We start from the raw sequence: 21,605 nt of genomic DNA, 5'->3' as shown, positions 1-21,605 counted from the left end.
CACGGACCGTCCGGTACCGCTATAGTGCTACAGTATTACACTGTAACAGTGCTACAGTAATGAAGAAAATATATAAAATTATTCAGTACACCAGGATGTACCACTCGGTACGCCCTGATATACGCTCGATACGCTGATACCGTACCGTACCGACTCAATCTCAAAACACCGATACGATACGATATTGCATACCTTGCTTATAGTATTCCTATAAACCATCACAACTAACTTCTGATGTAAGACTAATTAAGTTATAATATGCTATGTGCCAAAGTGATCCATCATCTAACAAGTCCACAGATCAGAATGACCAGTGAGCTTCATAAATCGGAGAAGTTGTGGCTCATGCACCAGGATTTAAGAAATTTATCATCAACAACAAAACAGGTGAAAAATAAGCACAAGTGTCTCATCCGATGAATTAAATGCATCAGTGGGAAAGACAATTGTAACATAGTACCAACTAGCAAGGATATAACCCTTCTGCAGCACATAAAACCATAAGCATCAAACCTCTGTATAAACAACCAAGTCTGGCTTAGGTTTGAAGATTTAAACCAAGAAACAAGTTAACAAGAAACCACCAGGTAGAAACAAGCCACCGGTTTTCGGTTTCGGTAGGCCGACTGCAAGGCTCAAAGACCAACAACAGGTGACAAGATGATCAAACAAAGATCTTATTTCTAAGTGCACATTATCTGATATCTCAAGCAGAAGCAGCCTTTTTCTGCTGGAACATGACAGCATAAACTGGAACAGCCATGCCAATACCAAAGGCGGACCAAACTGAAAGAGCCACCTTTAGTTTCTGATGCTTCATTTGGTCCAGGTTGTACATGTGCTTGGCATGGAGATAATAGGGCTCATCATGGCCATGTCCTCCCATTCTCTTCATCCCAGTGGCATGGAACTCACGGGTCACTAGAACATGTATTTTAAATCAACTAACTAAGCAGCACAAAACTTTTAATCCTCTAACAAGCTAATTCAACTTAAATGCAAGATCAATGCTATCAGCTTTGAATAACTCAACATTGAAGTATTTGACAAAACCACATCTTTCAATGTCCAGGAACAGACAGATCAATCTCTGATGTGAATCCTTCAAGTCACTTACTGGATAAGCAAAGTAAAATAATCAGGGATGCACTTATGTTGGCTAAGATGATTACTACGAAACTCATTTACAGCCAAGAATGGTTAATGCGTTACTTTATATTTTTTCCAGACTGTGTGATAGGTTAACAAGAAAAATATGTAAATAAAAATACTCAAACAAGTTATCAACAAGTTAAAATTGCCAAAAGCCATGGTAACACAAAACATATGCATTGACTTGCCAACATTCCAATTCAAAAAAATCTTTGATTTCTGTGGCAAAATTATATTGGCTAGTTAATTACTTCTGCTGCATGAAAGCCCTCATTAGTCCAACATGCAAATGAATCAAAATTTGTTATTAATTCTTAAGCTATAATAAGATTCACAGTTTAAAACTATAGTTAGGTATGATGTTATAGAGCTTGATCATTTATATCATTAATTCTTAGAAGACAAAAGAAATACCATAAGATTTATGGGGTAGGTTCATAAGTTCACATTTGTAGCATCCAAACAGAAAATTCAGAAACTTTGATCTAATCATTTCACCCTCCTTTGTAGGTGATTCCATTCCCCAAATCGTTACAAAACTAAAAAAATGTAGAACAACATAAGTACTTGATAAACCCCACACCCTGCATATATGATTGATAAGGCAATGTATTGTTTGATGGAGTTCTTGCAACATGTTTAATTGACAGAGTTAAATAAAAATTCTCAAAAATATAGAATACAGAATGGTGCATACATTTCAACTGTTATGGGTAATGTAGTTTTCAGTTCACAGATTACTGAAAAATGACTCAAACAATGGATTGCAGGTTTAGGTAGACCTTCCTGTAGTATTCCCACTTGCCTGTAGTTTTCTGCTTGCGCAACTAAAACACTTTTTTCTATCATGCACTAGGTTTCTTAATGAGAACCAGTCCATAAAATAGGACATCAAAGTAGTTAAGGCATTTGAAATCATGGCGTACATATATTGATCAAATATGTGGCACATATATAGTTGAATGTACTTTATAAATTGCATAAAATACAGCATATTTTTTTTTTTTTCCAAACACTTCTTTTGAAACACATTAACACATAAAAATGAGGGCACAACATGTGTACATGCATGTTTGTCATATAAATGCATAAAAGTACGAATAGTATGTTGGTGCATATAGAACTGTTAGTTCTTTAAAATTTACCTTCATATATAGATGTGTGCAACCAGTTTATATATATACAGAAAAATTCTGTTGCAAACTAGAAATTCATGCATATATGCTTATAACGATATATACATGTTGAATTTCCTAATCTGAATTTTTTATAGAAAGTTGCATGATATCCAAAGTTAGGGCTTAGGGTTTATGATTGGATATAAATTAACGTCCACATTTTCACAGCCAATTCTTTATCCATAATTTTAACACATAACCTGAATCACACACAAAAACATGGAAGATCAAAATTTTATCATATGATGAAAATATATGAGAAATGTACTTCATCACCTCCCTTATCATATATATCAGCATAGCCTCCTACTAAATGCTAGACTAACCCATAGATACGTATTTCATTGCCCTTATTGCACCACGAAGTCAGACAAAACAAGTTGAGGAAATGTGATAAACTTGACAGCAAGAAGATACAAGCTTCAAAACTGAAAATATCTCTAGCCAAAGGAAACAGAATCATTAGCATCAATACAATGCAGAAACAACACTGCCCAATATTATCAATATCCAAAGGACTTGCAAGAAAGAGTTCCATTAAGAGTCTTACTATAATAGTTTCAAGCTTGATCTCTAAGTTGTACATGTTTATGCCCATCCCTATTCCATTAAAAGAAGATGCATGCATTTGCCACAACAACCACTTGGCTGTTAAAACTTGACTAGACTGTTAGAAAAGGAACTTTTGTTTTTCTGTTTATCCACCCAAGCATATGGATTTCAGCACTCAGATACTCCCACAGTCCAATTTTTTTGAAATGACATGAATATAATTCTGATCCTGGTCAAGAAAATGGACATAAAAGAAGTTTACTTATGACTCAACAACCAACATTGAAGACTAAAAGCAACCATATATCACAGGTTTCAAAAAAAATTATTCATAAGATTATGACACAAAAGCTCTATCTCTTGTAAAATTAGAACTTTTTTCTCCCTATACTCCATTATAATGAAACCAAAGAGGATTCGTACTAATTCTGCATCCATACACGGTGTTCTCCTACACAGAGCACCTATTTCTCTTCTAGACCATCCATGGACAAGCATCACATATAGTATTCTCTCTTTCGTCACACTACCACCCATTCTACTGGTGACCCAACAAATGGACAACCAAACTATCCTAAACTTCACAACCAGATGCCCAAGCCAATAAAAAAACCGAATCTTCAAGCGGAATACCCAAAAGCAGCACAGCGAAAACGATTGGAATTGGCGAAGGAAAGAAACAGACTCGCCTGATCTGAAAAGGGCAGCCTCCGAAGAGGTCAGGAGCTTGATGCCGGATCCGATTCCACGAATCATCGCCATTGATACCGCTCGGCGACCGCCTTCTTCCTCGATCGATAGTCTCGTTCTAGTTCTTTCCCTTTCCCCTTCTTATGAAACCTCAGCTCGGCAATCGAGACGATGGGCGTGATGACGTGCGGCTGGCGACAGCTGCTTCTCGCAACGACCTGAGGAACGACTTAACTCCAGGTAGTCTGACGTGGCCCACATAAAGGGGGCTGGGTCGGGACACCGGTACTCACCAAAATCGTGTAAACAGTTAACTACCCTAATCATCCTTGCGTCCGAGACGTCCCCAACAACAGCCCGGGTGAATCACCCGTGGAAAATTTCCATGGTGAGTCCACCTCTGAAAGACCGTATGGTCAGTCTCGTGGGTCCCACGCATCATCAGTGACACTCGCCCCCCCGAAAATATTTCCTGGGTGATTCAGTCGGAATTGCGATCTTTACACGAGAAGAAAGATTAGGACTCGGACCGGACTCGAATAACCGGTGGACGGCTTACCGCCTACTGTACGTATTTCCCCCATCTTTCTCCGCTCTCTGATTGCTTGCGGGTTCTTCTCGATGGCGTCGTCCTTGGCGATGCACGCGAAGGAAGCCGGGATCCTTTGGCTCGCGGGATTCAAGGAAGCCTGCTCCCTCCACAGAGTCGTAATCCTCTGCATTAGGTTTTTCTTCGATTCCTCCTCCTCCTCCTCAATCGTTTTGATTTCACTCGCTCGATTACGATTCGTGATCCTCAAGTTGCCGGAGGGTACTTTCCCGATCGTAACTTGTGCTCTTGGTTCAGATCGAGGCCGCTGTTGATCAGAACCGGTCAGTGCTTCCTCCTGAACGGGCTCATCTTCTTGGGAAGGTATCGTTGTCACCCTAAACTTTTCGACGTTGTAATTTGTTGAGTTGGCTTGTTTTTTATGTGGGTTATGGTGATTCTTTTTCTCCTGTTGGAAGTTAACCTATTTCTGCAATCCCTCTCATTTCCTTATTGTCATCTTTGTAAGTACGACAAATTCGTTTATTCAGAGGGATAATTAGTCCCTGCTTGCAACTTTTCCCTGTTCAGTTATGAAGAATTTGCAACTTGCTGCCCTAATAAGTTTCGGCTAGATGCTACTATTTAAAATTGTTGTATATAAATTGTTGATTTAAAGCTAACGAAAAAATATTCTATCTTGTTCTTAATGTAAAAGACTTGATGGCACCTGTTGTCGGTGTTGGAGTAATTTCTGTTATACTTACCTTGTCAAACTTCTTTATGTTGACTATCTTATATCATGTGTTTCTCGGTTGCAGTTTATTTATTCTGAAGTCTGTGGTCATCCCAATTCTGCTGTGGATTCTACCTGATCAAACTGAACAGTTTGCTGCAGAACATCTTTCTTGCCACAAAGCTGCTTTAGCACTATATTCCTTCTTACGCTTCATTCTCATTGAGCTTTTTTACGTAAGTCTTGCCATGATGCACTTTATAAAATTTATTATTAGCTATCTTATTAGTTCTTTGTTTAGTTCTGTTATAATTCATGTTTTATACTTGTTGATGTTAAATTAACTTTATGTCATTCATTTGAGTTGGTAAAATTTTAACAGGTATCAACCAACATTTTCACCACAGCACAATGTTTTAGTTACATGTGTTGAGAAGTTTCGGGTAAATTTATACTGCCTGAATGACCTTGGAGGCATCCATGATGAAACAACTATATTATTCAAGGTTTATATATGCATTTACGCACACATTTACGCACACAACATGAGCATGTGGAATGTCTCGAAACTTCGAAGTTTATTACACCTTGGTTGAAGATCTTAGCTCTAAAGGGAGCTTGGAAGAAATTCTGAAAATGTTGTTTTATTATGTGAAGATAAGAGGGAGGAGAGCATATTTTCTTGTTCAACATCCATTAGAGTTGTCATAAACTTGAGGTCACTAGCGTAATTGTTATCTTACTGTAGAACTTCTAGAATCAGTTAGGCCTTCTGGTTTTATTTTTTATTTATTCAGAGATGTTCTAGTTTTACATTTTTAGAACAGTTTCTGCTCGCTCATGTGCAATAAGATTATAAACGTTATATTTTTTCTACCAGTATTTGGAAAAAAGTTGAAGAAACATTCTTTATGATACAAATTGTAGGTTCATTCATTTGTACAGTTAAAAGTGATGAATCATTAACTTGATTAAACTGTTAAAGCAAACTATAACAATGCAATATATAAATGCATTTGTCTGCATTTTCTTTCTTTTTTACATGTTTGTATTACAATAACAAACATAGACATCAATTTTTTGTCTGCTCATGTTTAGTTGATATTTTTCTTGGTTGCATTTTTCTTCAGATTTTCTGGTTCTACCCTCTTTACATTTTCAGCTTTGTACTGAGTACACTCTGGTAAGTCTTATTCTTATCTTGTGGTTTTCAGATTTCATGTAAATCATAAAGTTCTTGAACCTGCTACTCTTGTATTTGCTATATCAATTTTAATTATCACTGTTGTAGTAGTCTTTTGGGATTCACTGGGTATGATATTTGCTGGTAAATGGTCCAAAATATGAAGTTATGACCATATATCAAATGGTAAAGAACAATACCTTGAATATGTGATCAGAGTGACCATATATCACATTGAGCTTAAAGGTTTTCTGGAAGAAACATAGCGAAGTGTTATAATGGTAAATTTTTTTTAGGATGTGTATTAGGAGCTTTTCATTTAGTCCATTTTTTGCAAACTCTGTTTATTGGTAAGAATAAATCTTGAAGTGACAGTAAAAGGATGACATCTTTATCATAATCATGTGGTACCGATCATTTGGATTAATCATTTCTGTTAGCAGCAAAATTATATGGTTGTATAACTATTTGGTGTCGGTATTAAGAAGTGGCACCTGTATTTAAACTGTTAAACTAGTAGGACAAATATCAACTTTTGAAATTCACTCTAATTATGTCTTGATTCTGTATATAATAAAAGTTATTCTTACCTTGGTGTGGTTTTCATTATAATTAAACCCATGGATTGTGCCAGTTGGATTGTATGGTGTTGACATGGTATCAACACAGGACCTTTGTAGCATGCCAATAGAGACAATGGGGAAGTGACAATGGCATGATGGAACAATTCCTGTGCCATGGCACATTCATGATGCGTACATCCCTACTATCAAACAGTCATGTGTTTCTGCTGCAACAAGGCAATCCTTGGTTTATTGAAGCAACTGAGATTGCCTGGAAAGTCCTTCCTGTGTATCATGGTTTACATGAACATGAGAATCAAGATTCCTTAAAAAAAATAGTTAGGGGCTTGAGTTTTCCTTGATACAACACCCAGTCCTCATCTACAAGACTTAAGAGTTTGATAGTTTGGCATTGTTCCCTAATTCTATTACAGTTGAGGTATTACTTAATATTCCAACTCAAGATTTTAACAAATTAGGTCAGACAATAGGCCCTTGATGTGGAATCTGAATTCCACTTAATAACACTTAAATAATTGTTAATGACATTGGACTTGGGATAAATCTAAATGAGTCAATTTTTTGCAATAAAGGTTTGAGAATCAATGCAGCAATGACAAAAAATTGCAGTGTGGCTTTAGTTATATGATCAAGAACTGAAGGAATGTTTGAAGTAGATGATCAAGAATTACCAAAATTGAAATCTCTCAATCCTTTGGACATATTTTTTAACCAAAAGGTAAATAAAGAATTTATTAAAAAACAGGTGAGATCATAGAAGATATAGCTGTTACAGTGGAGACCTATAAGACACAGCTAAGGAAGCGGACTGCTTGACCCTCCTGCTTTGGTTCAGATGAGTCAACAACTCTCATGTTGGAGTATCCTCCATTCAGAAACAGAGATTAAGAATCCCCCTGATTTGGTGATATCACTCGACTAAGTTTCAATGAAACTAATGATGACCATGTAATTGAGTAGCCCTGTCCCAGTCCTGCATGATTCCTCATATCTGTCACCAGTTTTACCCTGAGAGTCTACAAGCACAAAAAGTCTAATCTTTCTCAATGGAAAAGGAGAAACATACTAATGTTTTGGTGCACAATATTATCTTAATTAGCTATTGGTTGTTGCTATTAGGATTTAGGCAATAGTGGCTTAATAAATAACACTTGTAAGCCTCTTTAAACTGCCTTTTGTCTTCTTTGCTATTTTTTCTAGAAATTTTTTTTTTTATTTCCCTTTAGCTTAGATCTATGGGAGGACTTTATCCTTCTCAAATTTGAGAAACTCTAGTTAGGGGGTTAATTCTAACAATTGCTTATACAACAAAACAATATTGTCAAAATAGAGACCTGGCGTATCATTATATATGGCTATCAAATACCTCTAATGGAGAGAATCTTAAAAATTGAATATAAGATCAAATTTGCTCTTTTGATGCAAATCTTAGGCAGTTCGAAAGAAACATATTGAAAATATTAATGTAACTGAAATTAAGATGTTGAGTTGGATAATATCAGTCAAGGATAAATACAAGTGCTATGGTGGTCAATTATATTTAAAGGTAGTCTTTAAGTTCTTTATAAAGATATGCATTGCATTGAAGTTATTCCAGGAGATTGTCCTTGATTTTGCATTGGGTCATATAATCTTAGAATTGATCCACCACTGTTGCACTCTTACATAAGTTTGTAGGTCCTGATTATAGGCTTCTATATGGCTGCTGATAAACCAGGTACAATGATATTGCCAAGCATGCTTATGAAGTACTGACAGGTAAAAGACCTTCCACAGCACAATCATCTAGAGAAAATGATTTGACAGGCTTGCAGACCACTAGTAATTCATTCACGCCAGGTGGCTTTGATAGGTATTTCTCTATAACACTCTAGATTCTGAGCTTCCATGTGAATTTGAATAACTCATCACCAGAGTGCACATGACATTTGTGGTGTGCTAATAGTTCGTGATCATTGAACAGTGTCTGTATTGGAATTGGTGAACAGGTTTATTCCATCCTTCTGCTGACCATCTTCTTCATAGAGGTGCAGTGGTGCGCTTTTTTCTACTTAGTGTTTATTCAGTCTTTTGATAATGCCTTTGTATTTACTAATCTATATATTGTTTCATGTCACTGTAATTTAGTTTGCCTTATGTATTGTGTTCTGTGTTCTTATTGTCATGTTTACAGCGACATGTTTGTATTATGTATTGCAGGTTTTTGCAACTGGTTTCATTCCTTATTTTGGAAAGGCAATAAATTTTCTGCTTCTTTCCTGGATGTATGCTTACTACTGTTTCGAGTACGTGTCAGATGTTTGAATAACTTAGTTATCATTATTGCTTTTGTGAATATACATTTCATTTCTAGTCTTATTTCAGTATCACCGAGCCTTTTCTAATCATTTTTGGGCTAAGGGTGCATGGAAATATAAATTAAAAAGGATTTGTATGAAAATATTTAGAGACTGGTAATTTTTTGGTCTTCCTTCATATGCAAGGTACAAGTGGAACCATTCTAAAGTGAGCTTGAACAGAAGGCTTGACTTTTTTGAATCCAACTGGCCATTTTTTGCAGGATTTGGTACGTTTCTCCCCCTATTATTCGACTTGGTTAGTTCTTAAATATTAATTCTTATTCATGCCACTTCACAATATATGTATGTCTTAAAATTATTTTAGTGCTGATGCTACACATCATTTTTGGCTTTGAACTTAGTTCAATTTGAAAAATTGAACTAAAAAGGTCATTAAATTTGTTTAAAGCTGCATGTGCTGAATGAAATTAGCTTATAACCAATATCCATAGCATATATGTAAAAATATAAACACTAAACCCAACAGTTTCATATAGTTCAACATCAGCATTGTATACTAGGAATTTTGTTGCATGTAGGTTTGTGTAATCATAATTGTTAATACTAGAACTCTTAGTTTCATCATTTACATTTCTAGAATCCTATGATCGTAACACTTTAATTCATACAAATTTTGAAGTTCTTGGGACAGTCTAACTCTAGCCTATTCAATTTTTAACAATTTACAGGTACTTTTTTTTCATAAAACCTATAGTTACAGTGACTTATTGTTTAACTTTGTTATATATTTAAAAAATGTATCTAATCAACAGAACCTAGAGATAAAATTAATTCAATAGTGATTTTGTGTATTGTTTTGATAATTTCAGCTCTTGATCGATTTCTTACTTGAACTCATCACTTCTGATATTCCACATTTTGTGGATTCTAACATGTTGATGTGATAATTATTCCAGGTAGTCCATGTGTCCTTGCAATTTTCTTTTTCTCTCCCCTTGTCAGCTATGGTGTTATGGCTATACTTTATCCCCTGGTATGACCAGAAGTATTTATTTCAACACTAATATTCTTTTCTGTCTATATGTTGCTACTTTCTTCTTCGTGACCCCTTCCATGTTATCTACTTGACATTTCTTGTATGACAATTTGCATGTCAGTAGAGTATAAACTGACGAACAATTCTCTTATCAAGTTTAAATCGCAAGTTTGGACATCAAGTAAATTGACCAGTTAGTATTTAGTTTATTGATTAGTGGTAGTATTTCACAAAAATGCAAGACAAGTGAGATATCTTACAATTCACTGCTTCTATATCAGGTGTTTATCCTTATTTGACGTTTTTATGATCTTTTCACAAGATAGCCATGTGTTTGGTTATCATTGAGCTAAATTACTATAACATAGGTTCCATTCGCCCATTTAAAGTTTTAAAGTTCTTGCAATCAAGGTTTAAAAACTCGGTTTGGTGCCAATAACAAACAGTGGTTGGATCAGTATGGTCACAGTATAGACAGACAACAACCATACAGGTTAGTGCTGCCTGGACTGGACTACAGAGGAAGCGGGAGAGAAGAGGGGATGTGGAGAAGGAAAAGGAGGAGGAGACAAAGGCGGCGGCGGAGGAGAGGAGCAGCAGGAGGAAAAATGAAGAGAGGAGGAGGTAGTAATGACGAATTAAAGAGGAGGAAACAGCTTTGATGGAGGCAGTGATGACAGGAGGAGGTGGATGTCGAGGGTGGAGGAGGTGGATGCCAAGTTGGCGGAGGTGGAGACATGGCAGAGAGAGGGAGAGGAATTAAACAGATAGTTTGACAACTGTTTACAACTGTCAACTGCTGTTTACAGCCAAAAAGTTGTTTATGACAGCAAATGGTTGTTGACTGATTGACCCTTTAAAAAAATTTTAAAAATTAGAAAACCAAGAGTATGTAATTGCCTCCTATATTTCGATCTTTACACATGAAGCAAGTGCACCATCCAGTACACACCATTTCGAAACGGACTGAACAAAATCGTCTGATTGCCATGCTAGTCCCCTAATGAACAGATAATACCTGGCCGTACCATGAGGTACATCTAGTATTAAAACTCTGCTTTCAGTTTAAAGATTGTGGATGCATAATTGTGGTTTATTATTAGCAAGATGTTTTGTGTTTGTTTTCTGATCCAAGCAAACAAGTAACTGATTTCCTTAAACTTTGTCAGTATAATTCAAGAGTGATCAAATGATGCAAAATAAATGCAGCATTTTCTCTTTTGTATATTCCTTGTTTATGTCTCAGATGGTCATTCGAGCAAATGGTTTTGCAGTTCGTTTTGACAGCAGCAGGCACCCACTTAGAACAAGTTGTTACTTCGGTAAGAAGATCATTTAGAGGAGGGGGACCAAAAAAGCTTCAAGTATTCTATGCTGCAAACAAAATTGCGTAAGCTACCACTACACTGAGCCCCTTTTATGGTTTCTTTATATATTTTGGAGGATTTGAATTATGTCAATACCTCTAGGCATCATATACATGATGTTTCATAGTCAAGATTTGAGTTGCTTGTCTTTATTCTCTGAGTATCACTTGAAGATCGATTGCAAATATTGTTGATATTTTATTCTCTCTTTTTCTTGCTTATTATCAATTGGTTAATTTCCCAAATTATCAATATGGTACATGTTGATGTATGATAGTCAAGATGTCAATTTGAATCATTATGAAATGGCTTGCTAGTGGCTGCAGGAAATTCCATAGATATAGCAAGTTCAATTTCTTACGTTGTAATTTAATATTTTCATCTGAAAAAGTTCACCATAGGTATCCCATGAACAATTTTGACTAGTAAAAACCTTTACATAATTCTTGCAATCGACTAGTATTGCACTCGATAATCCACCTCAAGTTCTCATAGCAAGCGATTGAAATTGATTGTATTGATCTTTCGTTGTACTCTAAAAAATTTTAAACATTAATTTTCTATGATTATCATCAATCAATCAGCATATGTATGTGTTCAACTTTGCTCTTTACTACTGGTCTCTGCTTTGTCAGGGCAAATTACTCCTGGCAAGTCCATAGAGTACCCCTGGATGTTATCTTTTTAAAGAGGGCCCATTTATTCCATAGAGGCAATTGAAAGTAGAAACAAAGGGCATTTATGTTAGAAATAGCTTTCTCTTCTAATAAAAAGCTCAATGATGGAAAATAACAATATAACACTTTTACCGCCATATTTCTAATAGATGAGGCTACACTAATACTCGTTCCAAATTCATCAACCTCATTTTAAGAAACTCGTCGGGCCATACTGAGTACAGCTCGAGTTTTGACTCCAAGTTGTAGCTAGCTGAGTCGAGCACGACCCTCAAGATGCTGCTGACTTGGGTTAACTTGATGGAGTTTCAGATTAACTCGATTTTTTTTTAAATTATGCACTGAAGTGTTTTAATATCATAGCTTTATCTACTGCGTTGTTACCTAGAGAACCTCTATTCTGAATGAAACTTTCACTCCATGTCATGGATCATTTTAAATGTTTTCAATAATATTTATTCTGGCTACTGTAAAACAGGATGATAATCGTTCAATTACTACCGGAGGCAAGCAAAACAAGTTGACCATTTGATATGGGACAAGTTATGTCTTTGTGCAAGTGCTTCCAAGTCTGCTGTCACTATTGAAGAAAACAAGCTATATTGCAGCTGTATATAGATGAATACTAATTGTTGGATATTGTTTACACTTAGACTCACTTTATGTAGAAATATCATTAGGAGCAGATTCAGTAAATATATTCAACTTATGTACACTCGTTGCTCAGATCAGATCTCTTGTTGCATACCGCATCGCATGACCTTCCTCATTGATCACGAGTCTTCAGAGGTGCTTGTTCGCTTCACCCGAACAGTATGATGGTCAAGATGAACGTGCACTCAGACCATATTCTCACACATTTTTTATGTTGGTTTTCCGGGAACTCGGAACGACACCGTCAAAAATGTTAGGACAGAAGCAATTGTTTGTTGCCTGACTTTTATTCTCATTGTAGTATCAAACTGAAAACTGACTATGCTGCTTCTTGTGATACGATTGCTACTGTCTTCAACTATTGATTACTGTTCGCCGGTAACTCGGAGATTGATGTAAATAGGGACTGAACTCATTCTTAACAATCTTTGCTTCCAGTCATGAACATTAAGCACACGCCTCCAGTTGGGCAATGGTGGTTGGTCAACTGCTCTCAGATTCATAAAGGATTCAAATGCTTGATCATACCGCTGGCAGAACTGGGAGAAGTATTGTATGTTTCATCAGTACTGTTGGAATCACCAGTCTCCAAAGGCACTGCTCGTTGCTTCATGTGTATCACTGCTTGAATTGTTGGAAGAATCTCTATCCACTGACAACAAGAAGCATTTTTACGCTGCATTGAGTTACTCTGATCTCACCATTTTGATCAATCTGTTTTGTTGGAGATTGTTTGGTTGACTACCTCACAAAATTTTAGACAACCAACGTCGAAAGAGTTCTTTTAGTGGCGATTTAGGGATTTTTTTTTTGCATCAAAATTGCTCTAATCATAGAAAAATTAATATGCAAAAGCAAGTATTTTCGAGAACCAATTTGGTTCAATACTCAGAAGATGAATATCCTTTCTAAGATAATTAATAAAGCGTATAGAGAGAGAAAAAAGATTTACATATGATTTTAATAAACTCAAAAAAAAAAACTTTTTTGTCTTTTACCCACCAACGACGTTTTTGTTTCTTTCATTTTCTTGCATGCTCGCACTGTTTTCTACATTTCTCTGTTCCTTTTACTGCAACATAACACAAACAAACAAGCTTCACTCCGTTCCTTTTCGCTCCAATTTTCTCTGTAAAAGAAGTGCTTTTTTGGGAGGGTGGTTATTTAGGCGCCCTTAATCTCCACCGCCGCCGCCGTCGCAGTCCAGGTCCAGGAGCAATCCGGCTCCGACGAGGCCCAACTGGTCCTCTAGGTATCGGTGCAGCAGCCGCCCCTCCGCCGCCTCCTCGTCGTCCTCGCACCGGCCTAAGATCCCAGAACCCTCCCAGCCCCGCGGCTTCCGCCTCCGCCGCCCGACCCGGAGGCAGAGCCCGGCGATGAAGAGCAGAGGGAAGGAAAGGCAGGCGAGGGGGATAAGGACCGGGGAGCAGCAGACCAGGGCCAGTATCAGGCAGGCCCTCCTCCGCGCCGGCGGCCACCATCGCCGCCCCATCTCCGCTCTCTGGTGGCGATGCGTTCCCTCCTCAGACCACCACGACGACAAAAGGTCTCACTTGCCCTCCTCCCCTCCCCATCTCTCATTTTTGTTCTCTCCAAAGTCTTTTGCTTGTTCAGACTTCAGACGTGTCGGCTAATCAACGTTCTAACACCAATATGCTGCATTAACTGTAGTGATGATGTTGGATTAAGAAAAGAAGGTTTCCTGCTTCCATATTTAATTAGACGTGGTTAATTATCTCACAATCGGTCTTAACTGCGACCCCTTCCTTCCTTATGACATGAACGATGCAATGGGCGAGCGGCATGTGTGCCCCACATGCGTGGCGAAGGATCGTGTCCCTGGCGCGTTAATTCAGCGAACACGGAACCCACCTGTCTCCGGCAATGTGAGTCACGTTGTAGAAATAATATTTTCTTTTTTTCAATTACTTTTGGGTGAATATATTTTTTTATTTATTTTTCGTAGATGATAAAGTCATGAGGATGGCACTCATCCTTCAATCTTGCTATCAAATAAATAGTCGAGGGCCCCATCTACGAAATGTGAGTCTCACTGTCAAAATAAGATTATTCTTCAATTGCCGTGGGGTGGATTTTTTTTTTTTTCATAAGTTATAAGGATGAAATTCAATCTTGTTAATCTAGTATTTTATTGTCCGAAATAGAATCAATTTTGTAGCCAATCGATATTGTTAGTAAATAGATGCATTGTGGCTTGTGAGTCAACACGGCTCGGTCCACGGATCGATGTTGGGAGTCTTCCGTTGGGTGAGTTAGATGCCGAGGTAGGTCGGGCTCTCATAACGGGGTGGTGATCAACGTTTCTTGAATCGGGCATCGTCTGCGTTGAGCAGTGTCTCTCCGTTCTCGGGCTGGTTAGGTACTAGCACTCGTTCACTGGATGGTGATTCCCAGGTCGAGACACTCCTAGCTCGGGGGTGGTCGATTGCTTGCAAAAATGACTTTCGTCAGGTGATTCCTGACTTTGGCTCCTCTAACGAGCAAGTCAGTAGTTATTTTTTTCTTTTCTCTTTTGTGGCCTCTCTCTTGGTCGGATGTTGGCCATGGGCTTTTATATTATTGTGCGAGGGTCGATCGCACGTGAGTTCGACGTGACAACTGATCCTCGAGGGATGAGATGGTATTATGTGGCCGCTGGCTTGGGACCCGTGGGACGACGTCAGACGGCACCGCCCCAAGCTTCCGGGATGGGACATGCCAATGTCTCAGTACGGATTCTAACTTAGCGCGTAGGGGTGCTCCCCTTGCTGACTCGGCTGTAGCGCGGTGTGGCATCGATTATGATTGTGGCTTTGACCCAAAATATACCTTATCAGGTATCAGTCTCAAAGTGAACTATGGACCTAAAAGCATTGAACCCGTAAAATCAAGACAGGAGTATTTTCAATAATGATCGATTAATAAAACAATGAATATGTCGATCATGTGTCATAAACATGGAGTCGTATTGTCAATCGTGAGATGTCAACCACCTCAGACGATTGATGTGTGTGACATTGATTTATCGGTTAGATCATTGGTCACCTATCAAATCCTTTAAACTTTACTATCAAAGTCTATTTTTTTTACTTTCAAGAGAAATAAGGATCTATAAAAATCGATAATTATTAATCGATCCAACGTGTACTTCTTCTTAACCTCGATGAGGTTAATTTTGTATGTCTAATCAAGACGAAATATGTCGTGTCGTAGAAGAAATAAACGTCAAAGTGGATCTGATTGGGATGGATTGAATTGAGGCTCTAAGGTCACTATCAAAAAAAATAATACTCAATTGGAGGTAATTTCTCTAGAATAAAACGTGTATAATTTGATAAAATAAGACAAAAAATCATTAGTTCCTAATATGATTAATTTTGATTGCCAATCCGACCTGATAAAATTAATCTAATGTAACATAATTTTGAATTATTATATTTGAAAAAGGTTCTTTTGGATATATTTATATCACGTATTACTTATCTTATCCGTATTTAAATGCATCTAATAAAGTCATTTTTATGATCAAATCAATCAAATATTTTTTTAAAACTTAACTAATTATAGATTTACCTATGTAGTTACACTTCCTTAGTATCTTTATTTTCAAACTTAAAAAAATTTATATTGGAATACTTATAGTTATGAAAGTAAAACATTTATGTCCATTTACTTTAATATCGCTGATTTATCGATGAAAACATGTAATAATAAATAAAAAGATAATTTTAATATTCTAATTGGTGGTGACGGATGACATTAATGGTAGTAGACGAGAGCACCGCTAGATAGATGGCTGCTATGAATGAGGAGAACGACAATGAAAGATGAGGACCGCTCTATATCTACGTCGGTGTTGAAGCACTTGTCGAGTGGTAAAAGGGTTGCTCGATATTTGCATAAGTGCTTATACAGATTTAGAGTGACATTGCCTTGTATATACATCAATATCGATACAAATGCCAAGTAGCCCTTTTGTCATTTTGCACCTTTATCGATGTTGATGCAATTGTCGAGCGATGAAAGGGTCGTCGATGTAGATGTCGAGCAATGCTGCTCTACATCTGTGTTGATATTGACAAAATTATCGAGCGACATCGCTCTATATTTATATCAGCACTGACACAAATGCTAAGCAACCTTTTTATCGCTCGATAATTACATCGACGCTAATGCAAATATAGAGCAACGAAAGACCCACTTGGCAATTGTATCAGCGTCAATATAGATACAGAGTAGCCCTAATAACTTGTCGTCACTCTCCTCATTCACAGCAACCAACGGTGGCCCCAAACGATGCCATCGTTCGCCACCATTGATGTCGTCCGTCATCATCAACTGAAATTATCTTTTTATCTATTGTTTTCATCGATAAAACTGATGACGTTAGGGTAAATGAATCTATATGTTTCATTTTCATAACTATAGATATTTCAATATAATTTTTTTTTATTTAAATATTAAGATGCTAAGGAGATCTAACTATAAAGGTAATCTATAATTAGCCATCTAAATTTCATCGAACGAGTTTAAATAAAGAAATGTCTAAATAAACTATTTCAAAAGAAAAATATTTTCTTTTAAGTGCTATGCTATATAGTAAACCCTTTCTCTTTCCCGAAAATTGATATGACAGTGTCTATTAAATATTAACCGAACTCCATTATTTTATTAATAATATATATTAATTTCTTTTACTCTGTTAGGATACCCTACTCATAATAGAGAAGTCAAAATGACTGTACGTCTAAAGCATCATAGAATTTGTTAGGTGACTTTGACCCGACGTTTCTAGTTCTCTTTGGTCAACCTTTTGGGACATATCTCATCTCTCACGTCAACCATCATATGGTATCCAATGATAAAAATTTGATAATTGAAATAGACTTCCATGTTTGATGGGATCTATGATGATCTAATTTATCCATTAATTTGATGGATCTCAGATCACTTGACCCAAAATTCTAAGAGTTATCGGATTTCTCGAAGTTCATGTTGACATTTATTTGACATGTTCTCATTATTTTTATCATATTATTTATTATATATATGAGGAAAAAATAATAGTCAGAGCTCAGTCGGTAAAGATATTAATATATGTCATGAGACTAAAAAGAAACGCCAACCAAACACTACCAACAATTAGCATGCAGAGTGTTTAGGAATCATCATTACTCTTAATTTGGCACAACCAAACACTATTAACGATTAACCGCTGCTCTGTCACTGAGAGATTAAGAGAGCGATGACTGTGAAGTGACACAACAGAGAAGCACCCTTCTTCTTCCTTGCAATGTACAGCCGCCAAGCACTCTAATCGATTTGTCTCTTGATTCCTAACCATGTTTGGGTTTTCACATCCAATGTACACTTGCTCACTTCACGAGCTTCCTCGTGTCTCCTTCTTCTTCTTCTTCTTCTTTTTTATTGTAGTAGATAAGCCACGGACACCACCATCAGAGTGTCGGGCATGTCAAGCACTGGTGCGCCTGAGAGCAATGTAGGCCAAGACCCTGTACCCTACGAGCATGGCGATCAGAGCTACGATGCACACCGATGGGTCCACCTGCGCCACCAGATCGCCTTCTTCCTCCCTCCCCTTCCTGTGAATATAGTAATCCATCTCGTTGCCCCTGTACTGGATGCTGATGAGAAGCCTGTAGCCGTAGAAGGTGAAGGAGACGTACTTCATCCACGCCAAGCAGCCCGGTATGTTCTGCACGTAGAATCCGCCGGTGAGCAGGAACGCCAGCATCGTCACCGTGGCGATGGTGGACGCCTGCTTTGCGTCCATGATCGCCGCACCGAAAGCGAGCCCGAGGCCCTGCGCCACCAGCACGTATCCGAGCAGCACTGCAACCGTGAGGAGGAAGGCCGCCGGCTCGGCCCTGAGCCCGGCCATCCAGTAGAGTATGAGGGTGAACACGGTGGGGAGGATGAGCTCCATCGGCAGGTCGCCGGCCATTCTCGCCATGAAGTAGGAGGAGAGACTGTACATTCCCGAGGAGCGCTCCTTGATGAAGATCGCTCGCTCCTGCGCGAAGGTGAACACGGCGTTGAAGGAGGGGAAGACGCCCCAGAAGATGGTGATGAAGAAGAGGAGGCCGAGCCGGTCTTGCACGTCGCGGGCGCTGGAGTGCCACCACATCGACCCCGAGAGGACCGCCGCCGCCATGACTTGGAACACTCTGAGCGAGTTGAACGACTCGTGCCGCCGCTCCTTGAGGCTTCTCTGGAGGAGGATGGAGAACTGGCTGATCCAGCTGATGCTGCCACGGCCTTTCCTCCCTCTCTCCCTCGACACATCTTTACCTGACAGGGTTGCATCTCCGGGGACAACAGCGGTCAACGCTGCCTTCACCTTTGGTGCCAACACTCTGTTGTAAGCTGAGATCAGAGACTGCTTCACGGTTGACTTCTCTGCATCACCCTGGTGATCCATCTGAGTAACCCCTGCAACAGAAGACCTTACTTAAGATCTAAGAGCCGTTCATGAACAGGAGCTCAAAGCTTCTCCCGTTGACCGACTCCTCATGAGGTCAAATGTTTTACTAAGAACGGCCATCGAAACTACGAAGTCTAGTCAAACCAAAAGAACAGAAACTAAATGGGAAAAGGATTGAAGCACTGAGCAGCCATGGAAAAATCTGAAAGCACATCTCATCTCCGGTAATGAGATGGCGAAGGATAGGCCAAAGTTGAGTCAATTCCCCGCAAAAGCGCACCGAAAAGTGATAAAACAGACTTCCTCCAACCCTTTACTTCCACCAGACACGTATAGTAGTCGTTGATATCACCATTATTCTCCCACTATCCCCACCACGTGTCCTCTGAGTGCTCATCGAGCAAAGCCATCCCGACTCAGAGCATACAAAGATTACAGCTCTAATAAGGATACTTGGTAGCAGGAAGAAGACCGTGTGGAAGAGGAGGAGGAGGTTCTACAGATCCAATGCTGTTCTGTAGTTTATTGGGTGTTCAAAGTGATGCAGTGAAGGACAACATTCACTTCGTCAAGGGCTGCTTTGATTCCAAACAATCCGATAAGAGATCTGATGAGAGGTGATATTGCGACAGAGTTTAAAGAGACAGAGGAATAAGAACAGCAATATCTTTCACAACAGTAGATGCCAAGCACAGAGCATGAGCAGCGGGAATTGATTTGGATATACTAACCATTAGCCAAGTCGAGCATGAAGTCAGCGGGGTTGACATGAAACTTTGGAGCGAAGCCAAGGGAGCCGAAGTAGTCCATGGCGTCCTTGGCCTTGCCAAAGTACAAGCAGCTACCCTCCGAGAGCAGAAGCACGGAGTCGAACATCTGGTACACCCGGCTCGCCGGCTGGTGCACCGACGTGACCACCGTCCTCCCCTTCCTCGCCAGCCCGCCCAGCGTCGCCACCAGCCGGCTCGCCGCAGTGGAGTCCAGCCCCGACGTCGGCTCGTCGAGCACCAGCAGGCTCGGGTTCACCAGCATCTCGTGCCCGATGCTGACCCGCTTCCGCTCCCCGCCGGAGATCCCCCGGACGAACGGGCCGCCCACTGCGGTGTCAGCGCATTTGGTCAGCGCCAGCTCCGCCATCACCGCCTCCGCCGCCGCCACCTTCTCCGCCTTCGCCACCGTCCCCGGCAGCCGGAGCATGGCGCAGAAGACCAGGGTCTCCCGCACCGTCAAATGCGGGTAGAGCACGTCGTCCTGCGTGACGAAGCCGGTGCGTCGCAGGACCGCCTTCGTGAGCTTGCGGCCGTTGGCGAGCACCGCGCCGGCGTGCTTCCCCTGGAGCCGCCCGGCGAGGACGCTCAGCAGAGTGGACTTCCCACTGCCGGAGGGGCCAAGTACAGCCAGCATCTCACCGGGAGACACCACGCCGCTGATGCCACTGAGGATAACTCTCTCTTCAGTAGCTGCAGTGGACTTTCCCGCGGAGTTAAACATGCACTTAATCCCTCTACCGGTGGAACCCGACATCGGGGCGAGCTTGACAGAGTACGAGACATCGATGAACTACACACACCAGCCACACAGACGATTAGGCACGATCAACTTCTTCGCTTGCAGATCACGTATGTTAGAATCAACAGAGGTAAAGAAAGATGGATGGCGTTCGAGGTAGTACTTGCAGAGTGAGGGGAAAGCAAGAAGCAGTCGAGAAGATGGAGTCCATGCTTCGGGTGGCAACGACTCCTCCATCACTGTCACCATTACTCCGAATATCTTGCTCACAATCGGAAGGCATCTTCTTGTTTCTGATGTTGTCTTGCACTAGTACGAGAGAGAAGAGAGAGAGGCAGAGGAAAGTAGTACCGGAGGAGGAGGAGGAGGAGCAGCAGCTGCGAGCAGAGCGTGATTGTGGGCGGAGTGCGCGGCGATGTGGGTCGGGGAAGACGGGGAGGTATATATGTAGGGAAGTGGGGAGTGGTGGAGGCCACGTCAAAATGGCACGGCCACATGTGAGAGGGTACGTGGCGAGCTCTGAAAGGAACACGAGAGCCAGCTGGCCCCATTGACGGCAGGGAAAGAAAAAGACCGCAATTTTCTAAAGAAGCCCCTATCTTTCATTGTTTTACTGTTCACATAATTCCTGTACGACCGGAAACTCACCGAACCGGTCCTCAAAAGCCTAAACCGGTTCTCTCAATCAGACGGTTCATGCTGGTCCAAATTAAATGCATGATCTTAAAGCCACATGAAATCAATAATATTAATCTGATATAGGTACATAAATTATGCAATTTAGGCATATTTTCGGCTCAAATTTTCCGTCTTTGGATCAGAATTGACTCGAACCGGATTAGTGGATTTTGCAGGTAGTTTTTGCCAATAACAATCGTTGAGGGGCTTAAATGTAATATAAAAAAGGAAAGATCAAGAGTTCCTTTGTGACCTTTCCCAAAAGGAGAAGATGCTCGTCAGGAGAAGGCTGGAAGAAGCAAAACAGTCGTCTCTAAACTTCAAGCATTTTTAGC

General features: G+C 39.8%; 3 protein-coding genes across 3 annotated transcripts; 1 reads left to right on the top strand and 2 right to left on the bottom strand.

Moving 5' to 3' along the window:
- Positions 1-493: 493 nt before the first annotated feature.
- LOC135622788 (uncharacterized) lies at positions 494-3,779 on the bottom strand. The gene is made up of 2 exons (XM_065124967.1): positions 3,572-3,779; positions 494-921 (listed from the first exon to the last, which is right to left on the bottom strand). Exons 1-2 carry the CDS (start codon positions 3,642-3,644, stop codon positions 707-709), a joined length of 288 nt encoding a protein of 95 aa, XP_064981039.1. The 5' UTR covers positions 3,645-3,779; the 3' UTR covers positions 494-706.
- A 358-nt stretch (positions 3,780-4,137) lies between these two features.
- On the top strand, positions 4,138-12,699 carry LOC135622787 (protein EI24 homolog). The gene is made up of 11 exons (XM_065124966.1): positions 4,138-4,297; positions 4,420-4,485; positions 4,923-5,073; positions 5,968-6,020; positions 8,322-8,456; positions 8,568-8,631; positions 8,804-8,889; positions 9,088-9,170; positions 9,861-9,937; positions 11,215-11,330; positions 12,463-12,699. Exons 1-11 carry the CDS (start codon positions 4,194-4,196, stop codon positions 12,506-12,508), a joined length of 981 nt encoding a protein of 326 aa, XP_064981038.1. The 5' UTR covers positions 4,138-4,193; the 3' UTR covers positions 12,509-12,699.
- Positions 12,700-17,795: 5,096 nt separating this feature from the next.
- Positions 17,796-21,220, bottom strand: LOC135623051 (ABC transporter G family member 25-like). Its single transcript, XM_065125550.1, has 3 exons — positions 20,756-21,220; positions 19,815-20,643; positions 17,796-19,091 (listed from the first exon to the last, which is right to left on the bottom strand). Exons 1-3 carry the CDS (start codon positions 20,873-20,875, stop codon positions 18,112-18,114), a joined length of 1,929 nt encoding a protein of 642 aa, XP_064981622.1. The 5' UTR covers positions 20,876-21,220; the 3' UTR covers positions 17,796-18,111.
- Between the last annotated feature and the right edge of the window lie 385 nt (positions 21,221-21,605).

This window comes from Musa acuminata, chromosome BXJ2-9 (assembly GCF_036884655.1).
Source record: "Musa acuminata AAA Group cultivar baxijiao chromosome BXJ2-9, Cavendish_Baxijiao_AAA, whole genome shotgun sequence".
Classification (NCBI taxonomy): Eukaryota; Viridiplantae; Streptophyta; class Magnoliopsida; order Zingiberales; family Musaceae; genus Musa; species Musa acuminata.
Note: the sequence above shows the minus strand (reverse complement) of the source record. Positions and strands in the feature narration are given on the sequence as shown.

What these genes read in the sequence shown, in the direction of transcription:
- LOC135622788 (XM_065124967.1), bottom strand. Translation starts at nt 3,644, where the DNA reads ATGGCGATGATTCGTGGAATCGGATCCGGCATCAAGCTCCTGACCTCT. An exon ending in GGCTGCCCTTTTCAGATCAG is followed by an intron (nt 922 to 3,571) that starts GCGAGTCTGTTT and finishes TACATGTTCTAG; the next exon opens with TGACCCGTGAGTTCCATGCC.
- LOC135622787 (XM_065124966.1), top strand. Translation starts at nt 4,194, where the DNA reads ATGGCGTCGTCCTTGGCGATGCACGCGAAGGAAGCCGGGATCCTTTGG. An exon ending in GTCGTAATCCTCTGCATTAG is followed by an intron (nt 4,298 to 4,419) that starts GTTTTTCTTCGA and finishes CTCTTGGTTCAG; the next exon opens with ATCGAGGCCGCTGTTGATCA. An exon ending in TTCTCATTGAGCTTTTTTAC is followed by an intron (nt 5,074 to 5,967) that starts GTAAGTCTTGCC and finishes ATTTTTCTTCAG; the next exon opens with ATTTTCTGGTTCTACCCTCT.
- LOC135623051 (XM_065125550.1), bottom strand. Translation starts at nt 20,875, where the DNA reads ATGCCTTCCGATTGTGAGCAAGATATTCGGAGTAATGGTGACAGTGAT. An exon ending in GCTTTCCCCTCACTCTGCAA is followed by an intron (nt 20,644 to 20,755) that starts GTACTACCTCGA and finishes TGGTGTGTGTAG; the next exon opens with TTCATCGATGTCTCGTACTC. An exon ending in CATGCTCGACTTGGCTAATG is followed by an intron (nt 19,092 to 19,814) that starts GTTAGTATATCC and finishes CTTCTGTTGCAG; the next exon opens with GGGTTACTCAGATGGATCAC.